Source organism: Zingiber officinale, chromosome 6A (genome assembly GCF_018446385.1).
Source record: "Zingiber officinale cultivar Zhangliang chromosome 6A, Zo_v1.1, whole genome shotgun sequence".
Taxonomy (NCBI): Eukaryota; Viridiplantae; Streptophyta; class Magnoliopsida; order Zingiberales; family Zingiberaceae; genus Zingiber; species Zingiber officinale.
This window is the reverse complement of record NC_055997.1, coordinates 5,042,869-5,066,344: the sequence shown is the minus strand read 5'-3', so window position 1 is coordinate 5,066,344 and position 23,476 is coordinate 5,042,869. Positions and strand designations below refer to the sequence as shown.

Genomic DNA, 23,476 nt, shown 5'->3' with positions numbered 1-23,476 from the left:
TATTCAGCCTCGGTCGTGGAGAGAGCAACACAATGTTGCTTCCGACTTGACCAACTAACCAATGATGATCCTAAGAATTGGCAACCCCCACTAGTGCTTTTCCGATCCAATTTGCATCCAGCATAATCGGAATCGGTATAGCCTATCAAATCAAAAGACTCCGTACGAGGGTACCACAGACCTACTCTAATTGTGCCTTTAAGGTATCTTAGAATTCTCTTAACTGCAGTTAAATGAGATTCTTTGGCACAAACTTGATATCTAGCGCACATGCCCACAGCAAAAAGTATGTCCGGTCGACTAGCTGTGAGATATAGAAGACTACCGATCATGCTTCTATATTGCGTTAGATCAACTGGTTTCCCACTCTCATCATTGTCAAGACGAGTGTTTGTCGCCATTGGAGTGGATACTTCCTTAGAGTCACTCATATTGAATTTTTTGAGCATCTCTTGAGTGTATTTCGTCTGATGGACATAAATTCCATCTCGAGTTTGTTTGATTTCTAGTCCAAGGAAGAATGTCAATTCTCCTACTAGACTCATCTCAAACTCACTTTCCATGTGAGAAATAAATTCATTCAAATAGCCCTTGTTATTTGAGCCACAAATTATGTCATCGACATACACTTGGGCTACAAAAATGTTTTCACTATCTCTACGCAGAAATAGTGTTGGGTCTATTTGGCCTCTTACAAAACCCTTTTCTAGTAAATATGTTGACAACCTTTCGTACCAAGCTCGAGGTGCTTGTTTAAGCCCATAAAGTGCTTTCTTGAGCTTGTACACGTGGTTTAGAGCTTCGGTATTCACAAACCCCGGTGGTTGTTCAACATAGACTTCTTCTTTAATAAAGCCATTTAAGAAGGCAGATTTAACATCCATTTGATAGAGTTTGAAACCTCTATGTGCAGCAAAAGCTAGCATCAAACGAATGGACTCTAATCGGGCCACGGGAGCATAAGTCTCATCATAATCGAGACCTTCGACTTGACTATAGCCCTTGGCTACAAGTCTTGCCTTGTTTCTTACAACTTCTCCCTTTTGATTTAACTTATTTTTGAAGACCCATTTAGTTCCAATAATGGTGGTCTTCTTAGGTCTAGGAACTAAGTCCCACACTTGGCTCCTTTCAAATTGACCTAACTCATCTTGCATAGCTATGATCCAATCAGGATCGCGCAATGCCTCATCAACTAATTTTGGTTCAATCTCTGAAATCAATGCGACTTCATTAGACTCATTTCTAAAGAATGACCTAGTCCTAACCCCTTGTTGGATGTCTCCCACAATTTGGTCTTGGGGATGACTAGTGGCTATCCTAGATTGTCTTGGTATTGGTGGTGCCTCATGAATGGTCTCACTAGGCACAGGCAAGGACTCAATATCAGGTGAAGGATCAGATTGAGTTCTTTGTTGCCTTTGCTCATCATCATCAGAGTCAACTTCGACTCTTCCTATGTTTCGATCATTCAAACTTAGCCTTCTAAGTTCAAATTGAATCTCTCCTACATCCCTTGATTGATCATTTAAGTTAGGGATTTCTTCAAAAGCTACATCAGAGGACTCTTCAATCAATTTAGTCCTATTGTTGTAGACTCGATAGGCTTTGTTGGTGAGCGAGTACCCGACCAGTATCCCTTCATCAGCCTTGGCCGAAAATTTTCCAAGATGGTCCTTGGTGTTCAAAATAAACACCTTACAACCAAACACCCTAAGATGTTTAATTGTAGGGGGTTTTCCAAACCAAAGTTCATGGGGAGTCTTTCCTAAAAACCTATGTATCAGGACTCGGTTTTGCACATAGCAAGCTGTATTCACAGCTTCAGCCCACAAGTAGCTCGGTAGTGAGTACTCATTGAGCATGCTTCGTGCAGCCTCTTGTAAGACTCAGTTCTTTCTCTCCACAACCCCATTTTGTTGTGGGGTCCTTGGAGTAGAGAACTCATGCCTATATCCCTTTTCTTGACAGAATTCTAAAAACCTATGATTTTGAAATTCCCCACCATGATCACTTCTAATGGTTTTAATTGTTGTTGATTTTTCATTTTCAGTTCTTCTACAAAAGGAAATAAAAATATCTATGGTTTGATCCTTAGTTTTCAAAAAGAAGGTCCATGTATACCTAGTAAAGTCATCAATAATCACTAAACAGTATCTACTTCCATTTAATGAAATAACACTACTGCAATCAAACAAATCCATATGTAATAAGTCTAAGGCAGTAGTTGTACTTACAGCGCTTTTACCTTTATAAGGCGCTTTAGTTTGCTTACCCTTCTGACATGCATCACACAATTTGGTCTTTTGGTACTTGATGCTTGGTAAGCTTCCGGATATTCTTCATGTTCACATGAGCCAACCTCCTATGCCAAAGCCACGATTCTTCTTCTTTTGACATGAAACACTTATCAAGAGCATTAGTAGCACTTTTAAAAGAAACTTGATAAATGTTATCTACCCTTGTGCCTACTAGTACCGTGTCAAGTGTGTCAATGTTTTTAACTAGACATTGACTCGAATGAAAATCAATTGTGTAACCCTTATCACACAATTGACTGACACTTAGGAGATTAAAAGTCATCCCCTTGACTAGAAGGACATTCTTGATTTGGAGGCATTCGGATATATGAATGTCTCCAACTCCTATAACCTTAAGACTACCATTGTTACCAAATGACACATTACCTCTATTTTTGTTTTGAATGGTAAAAAATAGTGACTTGTCCCCGGTCATGTGCTTGGAGCATCCACTATCAACAAACCAAGTTGATAGACGCTCCCCCTTTACCAATGCCTACAAGACACGAAAGATAGATGTTTTAGGTACCCAAATCTTGGGACCTAATGCATCTACAATGAAAGACTTAGGCACCCATGCCTTTGTTACCTTCTTCCTAGTCTCATGAACCCTAGAAACATGCGATCTATGAAATTGGGTTCTTGACACTAAAGAAATAAAGCTAGACTCCTTAGGTTGGTATCCTAATCCAGCCTTGTTGTAGACCGCCCTTTGGGCATTTAGAATCATGTCTAGGGTCTTAGAGCTAATTGAGAATTTTTCAAGCATTTTCTTGAGTTTCTCAACCTCACCCTTCAAGGCCTTGTTCTCATCCTCAAGGACCTCTAGATGTAGGTCATCAACCTCATCTTCCCTAAGGGCCCTCAAGTTTTCTACTTCTTCTTTTAATGATTTATTTTCTGTTTTTGATTTTTTAAGCAAAGTAGACAAATGTGTAATAGTCTTATAACATTTTTCTAAGTGAGAAGAGGTTACCTCTTCATCATCCGAAGATGATGAAGCCGCGGTTGAAGTGCTTGATTCATCACTCTCGGACTCGGACTCCTCCCTTGCCATGAGTGCCAATTGCCGAGTACTCTTCTCCTTCTTCTCTTCCTCCTCCGATGAGCTTGAGGAAGATTCATCCCAAGTGGCCTTGAGAGCTTTCTTCTTCTTGGCTCTTTCCTCCTTCTTTTTAGCCCGTTCCTCCTTCTTGAGTTTTGGACACTCACTCCGGTAGTGGTCTTTCTTGCTACACTCATAACATGTAATATTAGTCTTATCGATATTTTGATCATTAGGTTTACCTTTTCCTTTGTATCTTCGGCTTCTTCTCATAATTCTCCTCACAAAATTTGTCATCTCGCTTGATGATGATCCACCTTCATCATCGGACTCGGAGGAGGATGTAGATGAAGAAATCTCTTTCTCCTTCTTCTTTTCCCTCTTTCTTCTTCCATCCTTGTTCTTTGGTCCTGCAACTAAGGCAATACCTTTCTCTCTTTGACCTTTGTTAGCGAGTTCATGAAGTTCCATTTCACAAAAGAATTCGTCTAATTTAACAATGGAAAGATCCTTGGAAACCTTGTAGGCATCTACCATAGATGACCACAAGGCATTCCTTGGAAAGGATTTAAGAGCGTACCTTACTAGATCGCGATTCTCCACGCGTTCATCCACGGAATGTAGACCATTGATGATTTCCTTGAACCTCCCATGTAGTTCACTTACCGTTTCGTTTTCCTTCATGGTGAGATTTTGTAGTTGATTCAAGAATAGATCCCTCTTGGCTATCCGAGAATCACGAGTTCCTTCTTGGAGCTCGATAAGCTTGTTCCATAAATCTTTTGCACTCGAGAATGGACCTACCTTGACGAGTTGGTCCTTGGCAATCCCACATTGTAAGGTGACTACCGCCTTGGCATCGGCTTGCCCTTTACGAGTTTGTTCGGTAGACCACCTTGATGAATCGAGTTCTTTACCTTCTTCGTCCTTCGGTGGTGTGAATCCTTCCTTGACCGAGAACCACATGGAGATATCAGTCTTGAGGTAATACTCCATGCGGCTCTTCCAATACTGAAAATCTGCTCCATCGAAGAAGGGTGGTCTGTTGGTGCTGAATCCTTCCTTCATGGCCATCTTCTTGCTCCTTAGGATGTTAGTCCAGATGAAGAGCACCAGGCTCTGATACCACTTGTTAGGATCTTAGATGGCTAGAGGGGGGTGAATAGCCTCTTAAAAACTTAAACAAAACTTTCTACAGAGAAACTTGTTAGCACAGCGGAATTAGGAAACTAAAACAAAAGGAAACAAGCACACTAATACACGAATTTACAAGGTTCGGGGATAACTTGCCCCTACTCCTCGGCGTGTCCGTAAGGTGGACGACTCCTTGATCTTCGGTAGATCGCACCCCGGATAAGTTCCGGCTAAAGATCCTCCTTCTCGGTGGAGTAACCTCTCCACAAAGTCTCAAGAAATATATATGTTAAAGCACAAGACTTACAGAGCTCGGTGGCAAAGAAGAATGAACTAATCGCTTACAACCACGCGAGGATCAGTGGAAACAGAGAACTCACATATCGCAGTTTCTCACACGAGAGCTCAAGAACTTAGCACACACAGCTTCTTTTTCTTTCTTTCTTGCTTGTTCTTCTTTCCTCTCGCTTTTTACTGCTTCTTAAGCCCCTGTTCTCCGTTGTCACGGATCGTAGTCAAGCTGCACCGAATCATCGCTCCAGCCAATCCCTCTTCCTCCTTACCTGGTTCCCTGAACTCACACCAATGAAATCACAGTCTTCACTGGTGTCTTCTGAGCTCGAACCAATCACCAGGAATCAAGCAGATCGCAGCCAGATCACACCAGTAGCCGTTGATGCTTCAAATGCACCATGCACCGCGAATCACAGCAAAAAGGCCATTTGTCGTATTCCTCTTATGGACTTAATTTGAAATTAAGCTTGGAATGATACCTGTGATCCTGCAAACTCAAAAGCTAACAGCACAGAGGTTATATCACATGAATCAGGCAGATCAAAGGCAGTGGAGGAATCGCAGAAACAGCGAACAATATGGATCGTGTGTGTGGATCGGTCACCAGACCAATCCATGGACCGATCAGGACATATCCTGATCGGTCCACTGCTTGTCTGATCGGTCGTGGAGACCGATCAGGCCGCAGCTGGATCGGTCTCCGCGACCGATCCCTGCCTTTCTTCTTTCGCAGTAGCATCTCCTGATCGGTCTTGGAGACCGATCAGATTGCACTCAGTGGCTCACTGAGTGTTTCCTGATCGGTCTACAGACCGATCAGATTACACTCAGTGTGCTACTGAGTGTTTCCTGATCGGTCACCAGACCGATCAGAAACTTGAGTTTCACTAGATCGGTTTGTGGACCGATCAGTCATCCAAAGTATCACTGGATCGGTCTGTTGACCGATCCAACGCCTATGTGATACTAGGATTGGTCTGAGAACGAGCTCCCGAGCCCTCTCTGACCTAATCCGGTCCAGAGAACGAGCTCCCGAGCCCTCTCTGACCTAGTCCGGAGAACGAGCTCCCGAGCCCTCTCTGACCTAGTCCGGAGAACGAGCCGCCCCGCCTCCATCCGGTCCAGAACGAGCTACCGAGCCCTTTCGGACCTAGTCCAGAACGAGCTACCGAGCCCTCTCCGACGTCCCAGGCCGCAGAACGAGCTACCGAGCCCTCTCTGACCTGGTCCGGAGAACGAGCTACCTAGCCCTCTCCGACCTAGTCCGGAGAACGAGCTACTGAGCCCTCTCTGACCTAGTCCGGAGAACGAGCTGCCGAGCCCTCTCTGACTTCGTCTGGTCCAGAGAACGAGCTACCGAGCCCTCTCTGACCTAGTCCAGAGAACGAGCTACCGAGCCATCTCCGACTTCGTCTGGTCCAGAGAACGAGCTACCGAACCCTCTCTGACCTAGTCCAGAGAACGAGCTACCGAGCCCTCTCCGACTTCGCGTGCCAAGTTTCCAACTTGGACTTTTCCCTTCCACTTGATCAACCTTGATCATTAATCAAACCGAGTTTAATTAACATCTGATACAAACTTAAATCAGTGTCAACATCAAAACAACAGCCAGGTCAGACTGTATCAACAGTAGAGAATAGTGAGAATATTGTAGCAAAGAGCATGTGAAATAACGAAGTTGTGCATACCTTCGCCGGTAGATGGGAACTCTCTTTTATAGTGTCACCGTAGTATCTATGCATACATCTCAAAGCATGCACACGTTTTCCCAAAGTGTCCTAGGAAAAGATAAGTCAAAAAGTGTCTCTGATACCTTTTCTTAAGTGAGCATGCAAATCCTTGATGTGACAGATTGGAAGCTTCTAAAGTATGATTCGCCTGCTAGACATACTCTGTTGTCAGTGGCACAAGCATTCAAAAGAGTATAAGGGAATATGCAGGGGGGCCCCACTATTGGCCAACTGGACCCAGCTCGGACTAGCTGCTCCCGTTTGGCCGTGCTAAACAGAGCAATCTCCCTTCACTTGGATGTCCTGATTACTAGAGGGCTAGTTTTCATCCGACTAGACGGGTCGTCCGGTTGACCAGACCGATGGTCCGGGGATTTTGCTATTGTCTCTATCTCTTCGCTGTAGGTTTTTATAGACAAGGCATACCGTCCAACCTTGCATGTCCGCTTGGACAAGGTATGCTGTTCGCCTAGCCTTGCAGCTCCTCTTGGCTGTCTTTGCCTGATGTATGGACCATATCTTTTTGACTTTGACTTCCACCTCAGTCGTTCTTCCATGATTTGACCCATTTTTGGTGGAGCCCCCTTTTCATCACCGTATCAGATAGGATTACATCAATGATCAACCCTAAGTTTTTATCTTTCTACACTAATTATGTACGAACTCACTGTGCATATTTAAGACACAGTACCATGATACATGTTGTTTGTAGATTATATTATTTTGGTAGATGAAATATGTGAAAGAATAAATGTTAAACTAGAATCTTGGTAAGAAACACTAGAAGGAAAATATTTTCGGCTTAGTAGAATAGAAACAGAATATATAGAATTTAAGTTTAGTAATATTAGACGTAATGAGATAATTGTTAGAATAGGAGATGACGAGTTGCTCGGAACTGAAAGGTTTAAATATTTAGGATCATTTTTGTAAAATGATGGAGGGATTGAGAGAAATGTCTTTCATAGAATATAAGTAGGATGATTGAAATAGAATAGAGCGTCAGATGTTTTATGTGACCGTAACATATCTCTAAAACTTAAGGAAAGTTTTACAAAATTACAGTTAGACTTGCTATGTTATATGGAGTTGAATGTTGGGCTATGACTTGAGTACATGAGCAGAAGATGAGAGTTGCAGAGATAAGGATGTTAAGGTGAATGTGTGGACATACGAGAATGAACAGAATAAAAAATGAGAGCATTAATAGAGAGAAAGTTGGAGTTGCATCTATTAAGGAAAAACTTCAAGAGACACATTTAAGATGATATGGGCATGCACTTATACACCCAATAAATATTCCAGTTAGGCAATGTGAAACTATGACAAATATGCATATCAAACGAGGAAAATGATGACTTAAAAAGATTTTGTTAGCAAAAATAAAATAAGATAAAATTTATTTAAGTATAGATGATGATATAGTAGGATATAGAACTCAATAGCGTAAAATGCTCCATATAACCAACCTTACCTAGTAAGATAAGGCTTAATTATTATTTTAGTAATATTGTGAAACATTATTCTATTTGAGTTGTACGTGCTATCTATGTATATAAGATTTTGAATTAGAACAGCTCAATGTCAAAACAACACTCTTAAACAATGTTCTAGTGGAGCAGATGCAAAACACTCAGACATGGCAAACCTAACAATCGATACGGTCTTGATAAAGAAATGAGTAAACTTTCAGATACCTCCAACAGTTAGCTGCATAAACTAGTGATTGGCGAGGAACATGCAGTCCCTTTAAATTATTGTTTACTTTTTGCTGCATAACAATCGACTTACTATATCGAAGCTTATAATAAAGTGATGATGCTCACCGGATTGATTGCGGTGAGAGCTTAATTCTTTCCCTGCTCGAGCATTGGAGCTGCAGGTTAATTAGTCTTTAATTAGTTTATTTGTGCAGTTTAAGGCCGCAATCTGTAGATTCACACCACAAGACAACATTAAAGTGAGCTTAATTTGCTGAAATAAGACATCTTTAAGGGAAGTTGGGTGTAGTTCAGCACTTAGCCACAATTTTATATATGCAGATATTTACAAACTACGCCTCTAGTTTGAGTTTTTCCTTTAAAAAAAAAACGCATACTGTTTTGTTTTCCTTCCTAAACAGGCCTGATTCATGAATTAATGGCTCAAGCATGCTTAATTCTAGTGTTTATATACTTTTGATGGCTCAAGCATGAATTAATGGCTCAAGCATGTTCTTCTTCCTAAACAGGTATAAAATATGTCGTACAACAAGAGTTTTTGTTAGTTTGAGGTCTAAGATGGAGCGACTAATCATTTTTAAGTATACTTTTGGCAACAACTCGTCGATCCATTTTAACTAAAGAAATATCTAAATATATCGTATATTTTGAGAGTCTCAAAAACGATACGACGACTTTTGGCTGTGGAAGAGTTTGGTCAAAACATTTTAATAACCATTTCAACTTTAAAAATTTGTAAACTTTCTCTCATGCTCACGAATGCACTGGCATATTTTTCTCTCCCAGAACGAGTAAGTTTACGTCAAAGCTATCGAGAAAGACAGAGATTTAACTATGTTCAGCATTGCAAGAGTATCATACGTATTTGGAAAGAGAAATATAAGATACGCATTTTGTAATCCTGAGATTATAAATAAGAATGGTTATGGAAGCCTTTTCACTTCTCATTTACCTGGTTTGTTGCTTGTTTCTTGAAACTAACAACAATGGCTAAGTCTTGCGTGCCACTCTCTGAGCTTGCAACTTCGAACACCCATGGAGAAGACTCCCCCTACTTTGCTGGCTGGAAAGCTTATGATGAGGAGCCTTACGATGCTGCAGAGAACCCTTCAGGGGTCATCCAGATGGGTTTGGCAGAAAACCAAGTCCGTACTCCTCTTCCATATTTACACTAGAAATCTATCATAAAAAGGCTATGCAATTAATCGACATGAACATGTGGATTAGTTTCTAATTGCTGTCTTAGTTTCTCAGCAGGTATCATTTGATCTATTGGAGGAGTATTTAGAACAGCACCCAGAGGCAACTGGCTGGGGATGTGGCATATCTGGCTTCAGAGAAAACGCTTTGTTTCAAGATTACCGTGGACTGAGAGCTTTTAGACAGGTAACTGCTAGTCAATTATAGTTTAATTGCAACAACAACAACAATAACAACAACAATAAACTCTTTCGGCAGGCAATGGCAACTTTCATGGAGAAAATAAGAGGAGAAAGGGCAAAGTTTGATCCTGAACGCATCGTCCTCACCGCCGGCGCGACTGCTGCAAATGAACTACTAACCTTTATCTTAGCTGATCCAGGAGACTGTTTACTGATCCCCGCACCTTATTATCCCGGGTAATTAATTAAGAGTTTAAAACCAGTATCAGTGACAATCTTTCTAATTACTTTGATGCCTAAATTTGAATTGATTTCGGCATGTTCAGGTTTGACAGGGACCTAAGATGGAGAACTGGTGCTAATATCATTCCGGTCCATTGCAACAGCTCAAATGGATTCCAAATTACTACTCAAAACTTAGAAGCAGCATTTGCTGAAGCAGTGGCCATGGGATTCAGAGTCAGAGGAGTGCTCATCACAAATCCATCGAACCCGTTAGGCACGACGATTTCCAGGCCTGTTCTGGAGGAAATACTCGTCTTCGCGGCGCGCAACGACATACATTTGATATCAGATGAGATCTACTCTGGCTCTGTTTTTTCCCCTGATGAATTTGTTAGCATGGCAGAGATCGTGGAAGAGCGCGGATACAAGGACTGTGAGAGGGTGCACGTAGTGTACAGCCTCTCCAAGGATCTTGGCCTTCCAGGGTTTAGGGTCGGAGCCATTTATTCCTACAATGATCGAGTGGTGACAACTGCCAGGAAGATGTCCAGCTTCACTCTGGTCTCGTCTCAGACCCAGAAGATGCTGGCTTCCATGCTCTCCGATAGAGTCTTCGTTGAGAATTACCTGGAAACGAACAGGAAGAGGCTTAAGGAGAGGCATGATTACATTGTCGAAGGGCTAAAGGATGCTGGCATCGAGTGCTTGCGAGGGAATGCTGGGCTCTTTTGTTGGATGAATCTGGCTCCGTTGCTGAAAGAGACCACGAGAGAAGGAGAGCTAGAGCTGTGGAAATTGATACTGCAAGAGGTGAAACTCAACATCTCTCCAGGCTCCTCATGTCACTGCTCGGAAGCAGGATGGTTTAGGGTATGCTTTGCGAATATGAGCCAGAGAACACTGGAAGTTGCCCTGAGGCGAATGAGAAATTTCATGGAGAAGATGATGATGATCAAGGAAAATTAATTAATTAATAAATACGCGATATAGATTTTTGATATATTACAGTACTTACTATCTCTCTTTTCATTTTTTTTTTGTTTTTCCTTCTTCATCAAGATTAATTAGAGCCTTGAATTCGGAAAGGGAATTGAATAAGTTTATGCAGTTGCGATGAATGAAATAGTTTTTTATGAAAAGGTCGTAGGGCGACAAACAAAGTGATTTCGAGAGGCTTGGACCATGCTAGCTACATGTTTTCTCTGATTGAAGGTCAACGCGTGCGTTGTTTAATGGTGCAATTAACGTCAGAGAACCAATTGTTTGTTCTCAAGTCAAATTTCATTTTGTAAAGAAACCGTGCGCTCTTGTTCTAATGGATTTAAAATTTGAGGGGTGGTTGAGGAAATAGTCAACGTTGTTGCTACCGGCAAAGCATGTATGGAAGAACTGAGGTCGGTCGTAATTTTTTTTTTTTTGTATTGTTCATACAAAGTCAACCCGTGCATGAAAGGAAGAAGATGTGTCATTACGACTCTCTCCAATGTCGGCCGCACACGGCCAACCCCTAGCCAGTCATATAAAGAATCGTCTTTACCTTCACGGATTGAAATGGTTGGTTCATACAAAAATATTACTGTTAATATATATGAGATCAATTTTTAATGGACATGGAATACCTTGTTGGTTGTCTCAACCTCAACTATTCCTTACATGTGCGGTTGATGCTAAATGAAAACTTCCATGATTTATCTTACTTCAGATGAGGAGCTACCCTGAAAGACCACCAGATGACGATTTCATTTTTGACCGTGAATATACAGAATCGTCTTTAGAAATTTTGATTGTTTTTTTTTCACTATTATTATCAGTCACGTTCAAGCAGCCAAAAAACAAAATCTGAACGCCTCCGAGAGGTTCAAAAGTCTACATTGTTAATTTTTACTTAATATGTTTCCAATGGTGATTGGATTCATGAATTATGATCAACATACAATATGGGTTATAGAGTACATTGGTCGCCCCTAGGGCGTAGTGCAGACGATGGGCGTATGACATCTCTGGCATAATAGCCAAGGATCGATTCTCAGGAACTGACGACCTAGGATTTACCCCACCATGCGCCTGTGACCTGTATACCTGCATGAACCTCCCTTTATATATGTAAGGCCGACATTAGGGGGTCACTAAGGTAGCGGATCTACCTTTTTTATAAAATACATTGGTCAAAGTTTCATAATTACCTTATTTCACACAAATGGTTTACTTGTAACTATTCAATATCCTTATGAAAAATCAATTACGTCATAACGTTTTCGCGGTCGAATTCACTTTGAATTTGATAAGTGTATTGCTTGCGAAAAATGTGTTGGAACAAAGGTATACCAAAATTTTTTTGAATCCCCGGGGATTCTTGATTCAAGCCGAGCTAATCATAGCCCAAAGTCGTATCTCTTTGGTTAATAAAATCCTAAGGGTTTATCGATCTTAAGGGGTACAGATCCATAATAAATATATAAAGATTATTGTACGTCAAGTAACATCAAAGGTGTCAGTTTTTAGAAGATGGAATGTCTAATGTTTTTTACTTGGAGAGGTGATTTTTCTGATATTGAAATTGTTGAGGTAGAGAATTTGAAGATTTTTATTTTTACTTTTGATAATTTTTATTTAGTATTTTTTTTATAATTTCTATCATTTTTTATTTTTAAATTTTGAGTCCGTTTAAAAATTTTAATATTAGGAGTCTTTTTTATTTTCTGTTAGGATTTCTTTCATTTTTTTTATAAGATAGAAATTGAGGTATGAATTTCCTTTTTTTAGATATTAGGATTAGAATTTATATAGACATCTATTTAATTGTTTGAGAAATAATCCTTGAATATTAAATAATTTTTTTATGAAAGATATGGAAAATTTTTTTCTTACCTTCTCCTCAAGCTTCCCTTTCTCATCAGCCCATAGGACAATCGCTATCCTGTCTAGCGTCAGTTTGTATCAAAGCTGACAGATTTCGATTGAGGAAGCCAAGCATCAGATCCAATGGAAGATCATCGTAGTCGTGCAAGGCAAGTTTCGACTTAGGAAGCCTTCGACTGTAGTCATAGCACCCAGAAGGAGATTAAGTATTTACATAGGTAAGTTGCAGATTAAACTACTATGTAGCAGCGACAACGTGAAATCTTGAAGATCATGAGGTATGTAGTCGAAAGGATCGACATGGAGACCTCGGATTTCAAGCTGATCTATCCTAATTTTCTTGTATGCCACAAAAGAGAATGTTGTGGAGCTGATTGCTATCAAACTCAAGGGTCGAGAATCAGTGTGATGAGAACACTTGCAGAACTCACAAGACAGATAAGACAAAATCAATATTAAAGATTAGGAAAAGATGAAAGATCACTTTTTCCTTTTGAGTATAATCAAATTTCATTCCAAGAACGATTAGGTTTCGCCATTGACGAGGAACAGAGGGGTACCTCCTAGGGTGCGTTTGGTTTAAGTTATCATGTATAACCTTGGTTATGTGATTACTAGATAATCGCATAACCAAGGTTATAGGGAATAAAACATAACCAAATGTTGTTTGGTTCAACTTAGGTAATGCAACAAAAACTTGTTTGTTTGAAGGTTTTAATGAATACCTTAGTTTAATATTTTACCGTATTACCGTCAGTTACAAAATCAACTATACATAATATTATTATTATTATTATTATTATTTATTATTTATGTTTTTTTTTACTTTTCTTTTTCTTGTATATTTTTTTTACTTTTTATGTTTTTTTTATTTTTTAATGTTTTTTATATTATTTATATTATTTATTTTTTAATGTTTTTATATTATTTATATTTATATTTTTGATTTTTTTTACATTTTTTAAATTTTAATTTTTATTTATTTATTTTATTTTAAAATTTTTAAATTTTTATAAATTTTTTCTTTTTTATTTTTATAATTTTTATAATTTTTAAATTTTTAATTTTTTTTTTAATTTTTTAAAATTTAAATTTTTTATTTTTAAAATTTTTTAAAATTTTTAAACATTTTTTTATTTTTTTTTATATTTTTTAATATTTTTTTATATTTTTTCTCTTTTTTTTCATGTTTTTGTTTATCGGAGGGTATTTTTGATAAAAAAAATTCGTTAACCCCGGAATCAAGAAAAACCTTAGTTTTCTGAGGTTTTCCGATTCTGGACTGCATGACCCTTTTGCTGACGTGTCGGACATGGAACATTACTCGGGAATCATCGAATACCTAAACCAAACAAGGTTTTTATTGATAACCTTGGATGAATAACCAAGGTTATCAAGAATAACCCCGAACCAAACGCACTCCTAGGGATAAGGATTTGGACCAGCAATTGAGAGCTGACGAGGTGGATAATTGGGGAGCTAGAAAGAAGATGTTTGTTCCTCTGTGGAGTTATGGTGGTTGCCGAGATACATATGGTTTTGGTGATGGAAGTTCATCGAAGGCTGACAAGGTAGATAATTGAGCATCTATGAAGAAACCACTCCCTCCTAAGCTTGTATGGACATCCTTGTGTTGAATATTCTCAGCATAAGTTAGATTTGGATGCTAATGCATCTATCAACTTGGAGGATGTCTCCAAATCAAAATATGAGAGTGAGATCCATATCCTCCACAATCTATGGGAGGATGTGGGTGCAACATTCTAAAATCAAGGAGTGCTTTCTCTGATGACTGAATTTCATATCTAGTAAAGAGAACTCAGGAATTTTTGAATACCTATGAAATTGAGAGTATTCTTGTATTTTCTGAGCAGGATTGCTCTTGTACTGCATCGAAGGCATCCTTGACCATAACATAGTAAAGAAAGCTCCATCTCGGAATGCTTCTTATGATAATTATTTATTCCATCCAAATGCACTTGAAGTTCATGACGAGGAGGTGGATGAAGTCGACGATGATGAGAGAGATGATGATGAAATCAAAATATTTGGTGTGTTTAATTTATGAGGATGATGGTGTGAAGACCGTCGAAGTCATTGAAGAGATGATCATCCTCATTGTCCCTCTTCATTGGGTGAACCTGTCTTCCGAGGATGATGGTGCGCTAGTCTATTGATACCTCCTAGTTTCCAGAGGCTCTCCAAGTTTTCGGTGACCAATTATGAGAGGGACAAGGAGGTGCACTCCTTCAGCAAGGTCGTAGTCAACCTCCGCCCACACAAGGAGCTCAGAATTGACCCTGTACTCACCCTCAACAGCTACTCCATGGTTGACTTCGCCAAGTTCCTAAGAGAAACCTTCTCCCTAGAGAGGGACACCACTTCAAACATCGAAGACCTAGCCGAGAAAAACCTAGAATTCTCATCATCGTCAAAGATTATGCTGTAGTTGTGAGAGAATACGACAAGTGCTTGAGGGATGTGAAGATGGACAAGAACAACATGCACGATGTCGTGCTCATCAGCGGATCAAAGAGGATTTTCAAAGTCCAACAACTATTAGTAGATTTTACGAATTTGGAGCTAGATGATTTTCCTCTTGGGCTACTACTCGAAACTCTAAACTCAATGATGAATTTTTTTTTTAATCTAGGGAGACCGATTTATGGTATTTTAGGTATTTTTGATTGATCCCGTCTGGAAGCTGAGTCAGACGGAGGTCGGCTGCACTGTCCTTGGTGTCAACGGAAAGTCGTTGAGATGCCTGAATGACCCGACAACTTGCAGAAAGGTTCCCACAAGCAGATGACGAGGGATGATGATTGGGATGACAAAATGAAGGCGCTGTGCACACTCAGACGAGCCCACCTAACGTTAGAGGCCAGAAACCAAGGAAAAGTCCCCGGAGCAGGCTCTCCGACGCTTAAGTCAGGTACTTTTTTCCCAGAAGAATAGTAAAAGTGAAAGGACAAAAGTAAAAGACTGATGCAAAAAGGTGAGTGAGCATACCTGCGTAAGGAAGAGGACATCCCTTTTTATATGACACTGCGTACTTCTGGAATCTGACAGGTGTCAGAGAATGTCGGGCATTAGAGTTTGTCTGCGTGGAATGACACGTGTTGTCCTATGATAGGCTTAAGGAAGGTTCCCCGACCATTGAGCTATAAACCGTTGGAATATTCCCTGACATGCACCAGTGATTCCCTTACAGGTTGTTACGATCCTTTAGCTTGGTTGTCGTGTAGTACCACGCTGATCGGGGGTAGAGGGAAAAGCTTCTGATGGCCGGTAGTTTGAGACTTCGCCTATATATCCTGCTATGTTTATCCAACCCTGTAAGTTCTAACCTGTACGTCCGTAATAACTCACCTGTTTGTCCAACCCTAAAATCCTGACCTGTTTGTGTTTATCCCGCCCTATAAATCTTGACCTGTGTATCCGTACCTGCGTACATAGCCTTATAACTCTTGACCTGTGCATCCAGCCCTATGACTCTTGACCTGGTTGTCCAGCTCTGTAAATCCTGACCTGATTGTTCCGCCCTGTGACTCCTGACCTTTGTATCCTTACCTGCATACATAGCCTTGTAACTCTTGACCTGTGCATCCGTAACTACTTACCTGTATTCCTTGATCCACAATCCCCCATCCGTAACCCCTGCTCAATAAATCCAGTCCTGTGAGTCACGATCTAGATATGAGTAGTCCTTTACCTTGTGTGTCCCGCCTTGCGTACCCAGCTTTTGTATGTTTTAATTCGTATTTCCTGACCTGACTATATCTTACCAACCTACACGCCTCTGCGCTTATCTTACCCTGAATGGTGTACCTTGGTATGTCCCGACCCGTATATCCTGCCCCGTTATCACTGATCCGAGTCTCCTGGTACATACATCTTAATCTGTACAAGTTGATCTTGAAGTCCTGGTCTGCAAGTCTTGCCCTATACCCTGTACGTTTTGACCAATATTTCCCTGTCCTGTAAATCTTGACCTGCATGCCTTACCTGTAAGTCTTGTCCGAAACTACGCCTCGACCGGTATATCCTGTTCTGTATATCCTGATCAGACGGATCTTATCAACCTGTACTGACCCATGCGTACCTTACCCTGTATGTCGAACCTTGTACGTCCTGCCCTGTATTTCCTAACCTGTATATCCCGACCCGCGGGTCTTACTAACCTGTACTAACTCGCGTGTACCTTACCTTGTATGTCGTACCTTGTTCGTCCTATGTCGTATCTGGTACATCTTGACCTGTGTTTCCTGACCAGCATATCCTGACCTGGCGTCCTTTGACGAACGACCTTCGACGGTATACCCCTTCTTCTAACTTCTAACTGCCACGCCCTCCTCACTTTGGACTGCCACGTCTCTTGACTTTTGACTGCCACACCTTTTGACTTTTAACCGCCACGTCCCCTTAACCTCTGACCGTCATGTCCCCTTGACTTCTGACCGTCATGTTCCCTTGACTTCTGACCGTCACATCCCCTTGACTTCTGACCACCACGTTCCCTTGACTTCCACCTGGCCAGCTTCTCTGGGCCCACCCCTATACGCCGTATCACAAGTCTTCCCTTCAAGTCTAGTCGAAGGAGGCCCAAGTCCGACTGACTAGACCCAATCCTTGTTCCTTGTTCCTCATCCTCCCCATATTGAATGCTGATCATTTTTCCATGCTTCCACTCCTCGGATACTCAACCTACTTAATGGCTCCACTAGTCTGGGGAACTACCTTCCATTAACTCCTGCATCATTACTTCTCATTATCCATTTCCTTTAAAAAGCACCCGATTGGTATTCCCCAGTCATATCCATCTTCTGCCGACATTATGAGTTCGTATTCTCCTGATGGGGCCGATCGACAATCTCTTCAACTTCAGCTAGATCAGCTTACTCAACGACTAACTCAAAAGGAGGCAGAGCTGGCTGCGATGACACAAGACCGGGACCTTCAAATTTCGCTGCACCTAGACATTGAAGCTCTTTGGTTATCGGTGAAATCCTGGATCAGGGCTGAAATGGCGCTGAAGCAGAAAGCCTACTCAGACTTGGAGAGCCAGGCTCATTTACAGATTTATCTGAAAAACAAACACGAAGATGCCCTATCTCTCCTCCAAGAAGAGGCCCGTATCAAAGACGAGACCATAGCTCATCAACAGACATTGATTAATCTTATGAAGGCTGAGTTGGCCAAGACCAGACCCCCTTCCGGATAGGGGCAACTCTGGTGTATGTGAGCTTACCTCATCGGATCCTTTACCAAGTAATGCCAAAGAACTGGGCGTGTAATGAACATTCTGATGAACTTTTGCTGTGTGGCGTAAGCTTTTTCGTCCCTTGTCTATGTTTCCTTGCTTCTCGGCGTGCCCTTGTTTTTCTGCATATGCTCTTCTAATGCATAATTAACAAATGCTTTTAAAATGATGACTTACCGATAATTTTGCGAATCACGGGAGTTGAGAAGTGGTGGGTTGTGAGAGCAGGCTCACTTATAACTCGCATTGGGGCGAGAGTCTAGGACACCGACCGGGAAGATCGTTGGGCGTGAGAGCATGCTCACTTATAACTCGCACTGGGGCGAGAGTCTGGGACACCAACTGGGAAGGTCGTTGGGCGTGAGAGCATGCTCACTTATAACTCACACTGGGGTGAGAGTCTGAGACACCGACTGGGAAGGTCGTTGGGCGTGAGAGCATGCTCACTTATAACTCGCATTGGGCGAGAGTCTGGGACACCAACCGGGAAGGTCGTTGGGCGTGAGAGCATGCTCACTTATAACTCGCACTGGGGCGAGAGTCTGTGACACCGACTGGGAAGGTCGTTGGGTGTGAGAGCATGCTCACTTATAACTCGCACTGGGGCGAGAGTCTGGGACACCGACCGGGAAGGTCGTTGGGCGTGAGAGCATGCTCACTTATAACTCGCACTGGGGTTAGAGTTTGGGACACCGACCGGGAAGGTCGTTGGGCGTGAGAGCATGCTCACTTATAACTCGCACTGGGGTGAGAGTTTGGGACACCGACCGGGAAGGTCGTTGGGCGTGAGAGCATGCTCACTTATAACTCGCACTGGGGCGAGAGTCTGGGACGCCGACCGGGAAGGTCGTTGGGCGTGAGAGCATGCTCACTTATAACTCGCACTGGGGCGAGAGTCTGAGACATTGACCAGGAAGGTCGTTGGGTGTGAGAGCATGCTCACTTATAACTCACACTGGGGCGAGAGTCTGGGACACCGACCAGGAAGGTCGTTGGGCGTGAGAGCATGCTCACTTATAACTCGCACTGGGGCGAGTGTCTGGGACATCGACCGTGAAGGTCGTTGGGCGTGAGAGCATGCTCACTTATAACTCGCACTGGGGCGAGAGTCTGGGACACCGACCGGGAAGGTCGTTAGGCATGAGAGCATGCTCACTTATAACTCACACTGGGGTGAGAGTCTGGGACATCGACCGAGAAGGTCGTTGGGCGTGAGAGCATGCTCACTTATAACTCGCACTGGGGCGAGAGTCTGGGACACCAATTAGGAAAGTTGTTGGGCGTGAGAGCGTGCTCACTTATAACTCACACTAGGGCGAGAGTCTGGGACACCGACCGGGAAGATCGTTGGGCGTGAGAGCATGCTCACTTATAACTCGTACTGGGGCGAGAGTCTGGGACACCGACTAGGAAGGTCGTTGGGCGTGAGAACATGCTCACTTATAACTCACACTGGGGTGAGAGTCTGGGACACCGACCAGGAAGGTCATTGGGCGTGAGAGCATGCTCACTTATAACTCGTATTGGGGCGAGAGTCTAGGACACTGACCAGGAAGGTCGTTGGGCATGAGAGCATGCTCACTTATAACTTGCACTAGGGCGAGAGTTTGGGACACAGACCGGGAAGGTCGTTGGGCATGAGAGCATGCTCACTTATAACTCGCACTGGGGCGAGAGCCTGGGACAACGACTGGGAAGGTCGTTGGACGTGAGAGCATGCTCACTTATAATTCGCACTGGGGTGAGAGTCTGGGTCACCGACTGGGAAGGTCGTTGGGCGTGAGAACATACTCACTTATAACTCGCACTGGGATGAGAGTCTGGGACACCTACCGGGAAGGTCGTTGGGCATGAGAGCATGCTCACTTATAACTCGCACTGGGCGAGAGTCTAAGACACCGATCGGAAATTCTTTAGAAATCCCGATTGGGTAGGGATCCTGGGGAGCCTGAATTGGCCTCCCGACCGAGGATGAGCTGCTCGGCGTATCTCGAAGCCCCTCTGTAATCATGAAATGCATTGTATAAGATTGAAGAGATAAAAAATAATTAAAGCTCACTTGGGCTCAAGGCAAAGATGAGGAATGGCAGTGCAGAATTTGAATCAGTGTTTCCCACCGTCCTTTTCTTCATTTCCCAAGGCAACTACATGGCCTTCTCAGTCTGCAAGGTGTGGTCTTCTAAAGGCGCTTCCGTACGCATATCCCTTTTCATGATTTTCTTGTCACGTCTATCATTAATACTCTTCATAGGGGGATGACACGTGCCCCCTTGCATTTATCTCATACTGCACATGATACCCCTCTTGTGTGCACAACTCCCGATATCTTTTACCTTTTCTGATCTGACGGAGATCGTGCGCCTTACCCATTAAAATACCTGCCTCCTTTTTTTGATGCTTCCTAGGACTTTTGATTTATAAACCCTAAAGGCTGTCCGCCATCACCTTCTCATCGTTTCAACTGCCTTCAACTTTTTCCCTTCCTCTTGCTCTCGCGTTTCAGGTCTTCCTCTTTGCTTTTGCTTCTTGTGTGGGTGCTTCTTTTCTTCTTCTTCCTCTCCAGTTTATCATGGTGGACGGTAAGGAGATGCCTTGGTATTCTTATTACATTTCGGATCTAGATAGTAGCGACCTGTCTCTGATCCAGGCTAGCTTGCAACTGACTGATGATTATCAACTCCGACCTCCCAGACCCAATGAATACCCCTCTTCTCCCCCCGAAGGATTTGCAACCTTTTTTAAGGACCAGCTCTTGGGGGTCTCCATTTTTCCATCCACCCGTTCTTTTCCACACTGAGTCAGTATTTTGGTATTCCACTTTCTCAGTTCGCCCTTAACGCCTTCCGTGTGGTTTGCAGAACGATCATCCTCTGCCGTGTCTATCAAATCCCTTTAACCATCCAACTTTTTCATCACTTCTATTCTTTCAAACACTCTGAGCCCGGTGTGTTCATGGTGTAATCTAAGGTAGGCTATAAATTCTTTTCTGATATGCCTTCTTCCAACAAGGGTTGGAAGTTCCATTTTTTCTTTATTAGGTTGCCCGGGCCAATGATGGGGCCGACCCAATGGCGTTCCAATCTCCCTCCCCCTTCTGAGCTGCCTGAGCATAAACACCAACCTATTTGCAGCGTAGCCTCAGAAAAGCTGCATGGAGTGCGCCTTCTTTTATCCATGATATTGCGGGAAGGCTTTCTGCACTTTTTTGGGCTTAGCCTGATTTTCTCGGACATAGGAGCTCCTTTTGGTAAGACTTTTCCTCTTCTTTTGCTAGTCTTCGCTAACTGAGGTATCTTCTTCTTGCTTTACAGAGGCTGCTATGTTTCGGGCTTACTTGGTCGACTCGACCAAACTGTCCAGCAGGGTTTTGAAGGTCTTGAGCGAGGAAATTAAGAAAGGTCTTGCCACTTCCTCGACTGCTCCTGCCACTTCGTCGACTGCTCCTTCTGAGTCAACGGAAGAGCCTGCGAAAACGTCCACTCCACTTCTTCTAGAAGCCGCCCTTCCAGTAGCTGGCCTGACCCCATAGAACCGATTGAGGAGGAGCAAGCTCCATCCCCTCCTCCAGACAAACGCTTGTGCCTTCAACACAAAAGGAAAAGAGTCACGCCCGCGCTCCAATCCTCTCCTCCACTTCCTCCTCCCGGGCGGACTTCCTCAAAAGCTCCCAAGGTGAAGGCTAAAACCCCCGCCCGGGAGTCTACCCCTATTGCTAAGGTCCCAGCACCCACTCTCATCTGGATGTTAGCCCCCGAGTAGTTCGACCCTCCTGCTGGAGGCCAGTCCGGGAGTTCTGAGAGCCCTTCGGCTCTTGCCACTACCTCATCCTTTGCTCATACCAGGGAGCGGTCCAGGAGTAAACATAGTTTCTCAGTTTCTTGGTACCTGCCCTCCCTGTCTGGAATGGATCCAGTAGATGTTAGTGATTCTCCTCCTATCCGCGGCATGGTCCAACTGCACGGGACCTTGGCCACCTCCTGGCAGTCGACCAATGATCGATTTTGGGGAGGCTCTGCGCAGGAAGCAGTAGACCTGGCTTCTCAGAACATACTATCTGTAAGTCTTTATTTTCCTGGTCTGGCTATCTGAAATTAATTCTAATCTCTCTTCTTATCCCATACAGGCCTACTCCATGGGCTTGAGCTTGACCCAAGTTGCCACTGATCTGCTGCGGGAAAATGAGTCACTGAAGGCTCGTGTTTGGGAGTTAGAGCAGCGGGAGTTAGAACTGCCACAGACCCGTCGCAACCCACTCAACCCTCAGGCCTCCAACGATCCTCTGAATTCCTGTCTTCATGCGGTCGGGGAGTCCACTCAGTCTGCTCAGAGCATGGCTCATGACGCCTTTGAAAAGATAAAAACTCTGGAAGTTGCCCTGCAGACAAGCGGGTCTAAATTGCGGTCAGAGGGAAAGCATCGCCTTAAGATCATGGCTAGCCTGGAGGAGAAAGAATCAGAACTGGCCACCCTCTATGAAAAACTGGAGACGCTGCAGGGGGCTCATGAAGCCCTTTAGAAAGATCTAGAAAATGTCCAAGCCCAGCTGACCACCAGTGCCGACCGGGAGAAAACCCTTCAGAGTCAGTGGGAGGAGGGGCAGGCCACCATTAAGTCTCTTCAAGCAGATCTCCTTAAAGCCCAGGAGGCCGCCTCCCAAGATAGATGGGAGCTGGCTCTGGTGCGGGGGGATGCAGATAAGATAAAGGTTGAGCTGGTGGACTACCGGGCGGGCGAGGCTGGTCGCCTTAGAGCATACAAGCTCACCTACGTCTAATTTCCATTCTTTATGAAGAAAATCGGCTAGCTGATGGACACCATGTTATGTTACGGAGGCGTGGGTGCTGTGCGCCAGTTGTTCAAGCAGGGCCTTCTTTGTTCCGCCCCCCGGACAATTTCTTGGACAGGGCTCGCCTTATGAATGAGCTGCCAGTGGAAGCCTTTCCTTCCTTCAAAGATGATGATGATCTCTTTCTTTCTGCTGTACCTCCCTCTGCTGATGGATCCTGAGGCCAAACATTTTTATATGTAATTTATATTTGCTGTTATATTTCCTTTATCTCTCGCTTCTTTTCATCCTGGCCAACTTAGCAGATTTCTCAAAAATTTATCAAGTGATCACCTCCGCCTTAAGCACTTTCTACCTTACAACTCTCCCAAGTCTTACGTGTTTCCCGACCAGGGCGTCACTGTGATTCCGCTAACATCTACATCAGTGTCCTCGACCTGGCTTACTGTCCCAACCGGTCTTGCTATCCCGGTCTGGCGTACTATTGTCCTGGTCGAACCTCTTATCCTGGCCTGGCCCTTGGCGTCCTACCCTGGCCTGGCTTGCTATCCTGACCTGATTCTCGCATCTTAATGAGAAACGACGAGAGCATTTGAACAGATCTCAAAGGATTCACCCCATAGTTACGCTCTTTCCCGAGGCTACCATGCCTTATGATGATCCTCGCTTTTCCCGCCATAACTTTTCCTGACATACCCTATTGGCTCCGTTTTTGATGACGATCCGACGACCCTCCTTGT

General features: G+C 43.2%; 1 protein-coding gene across 1 annotated transcript; it reads left to right on the top strand.

Annotated features, from left to right (window-relative positions):
- Positions 1 to 8,318: 8,318 nt before the first annotated feature.
- LOC121993891 (1-aminocyclopropane-1-carboxylate synthase 7-like) lies at positions 8,319 to 17,911 on the top strand. The gene is made up of 7 exons (XM_042548157.1): positions 8,319 to 8,342; positions 9,157 to 9,369; positions 9,482 to 9,610; positions 9,683 to 9,843; positions 9,933 to 10,769; positions 17,234 to 17,275; positions 17,707 to 17,911. Exons 1-7 carry the CDS (start codon positions 8,319 to 8,321, stop codon positions 17,909 to 17,911), a joined length of 1,611 nt encoding a protein of 536 aa, XP_042404091.1.
- The last annotated feature ends 5,565 nt before the right edge of the window (positions 17,912 to 23,476 follow it).

Bases quoted from the DNA above. Each gene is read 5' to 3' on its own strand.
- LOC121993891 (XM_042548157.1), top strand. From the start codon at position 8,319: ATGATGCTCACCGGATTGATTGCG. The intron at 9,844-9,932 runs GTAATTAATTAA...CGGCATGTTCAG, and splicing joins CCCGCACCTTATTATCCCGG to GTTTGACAGGGACCTAAGAT. The intron at 17,276-17,706 runs GTCTAGTCGAAG...ATCCTGGATCAG, and splicing joins ATCACAAGTCTTCCCTTCAA to GGCTGAAATGGCGCTGAAGC.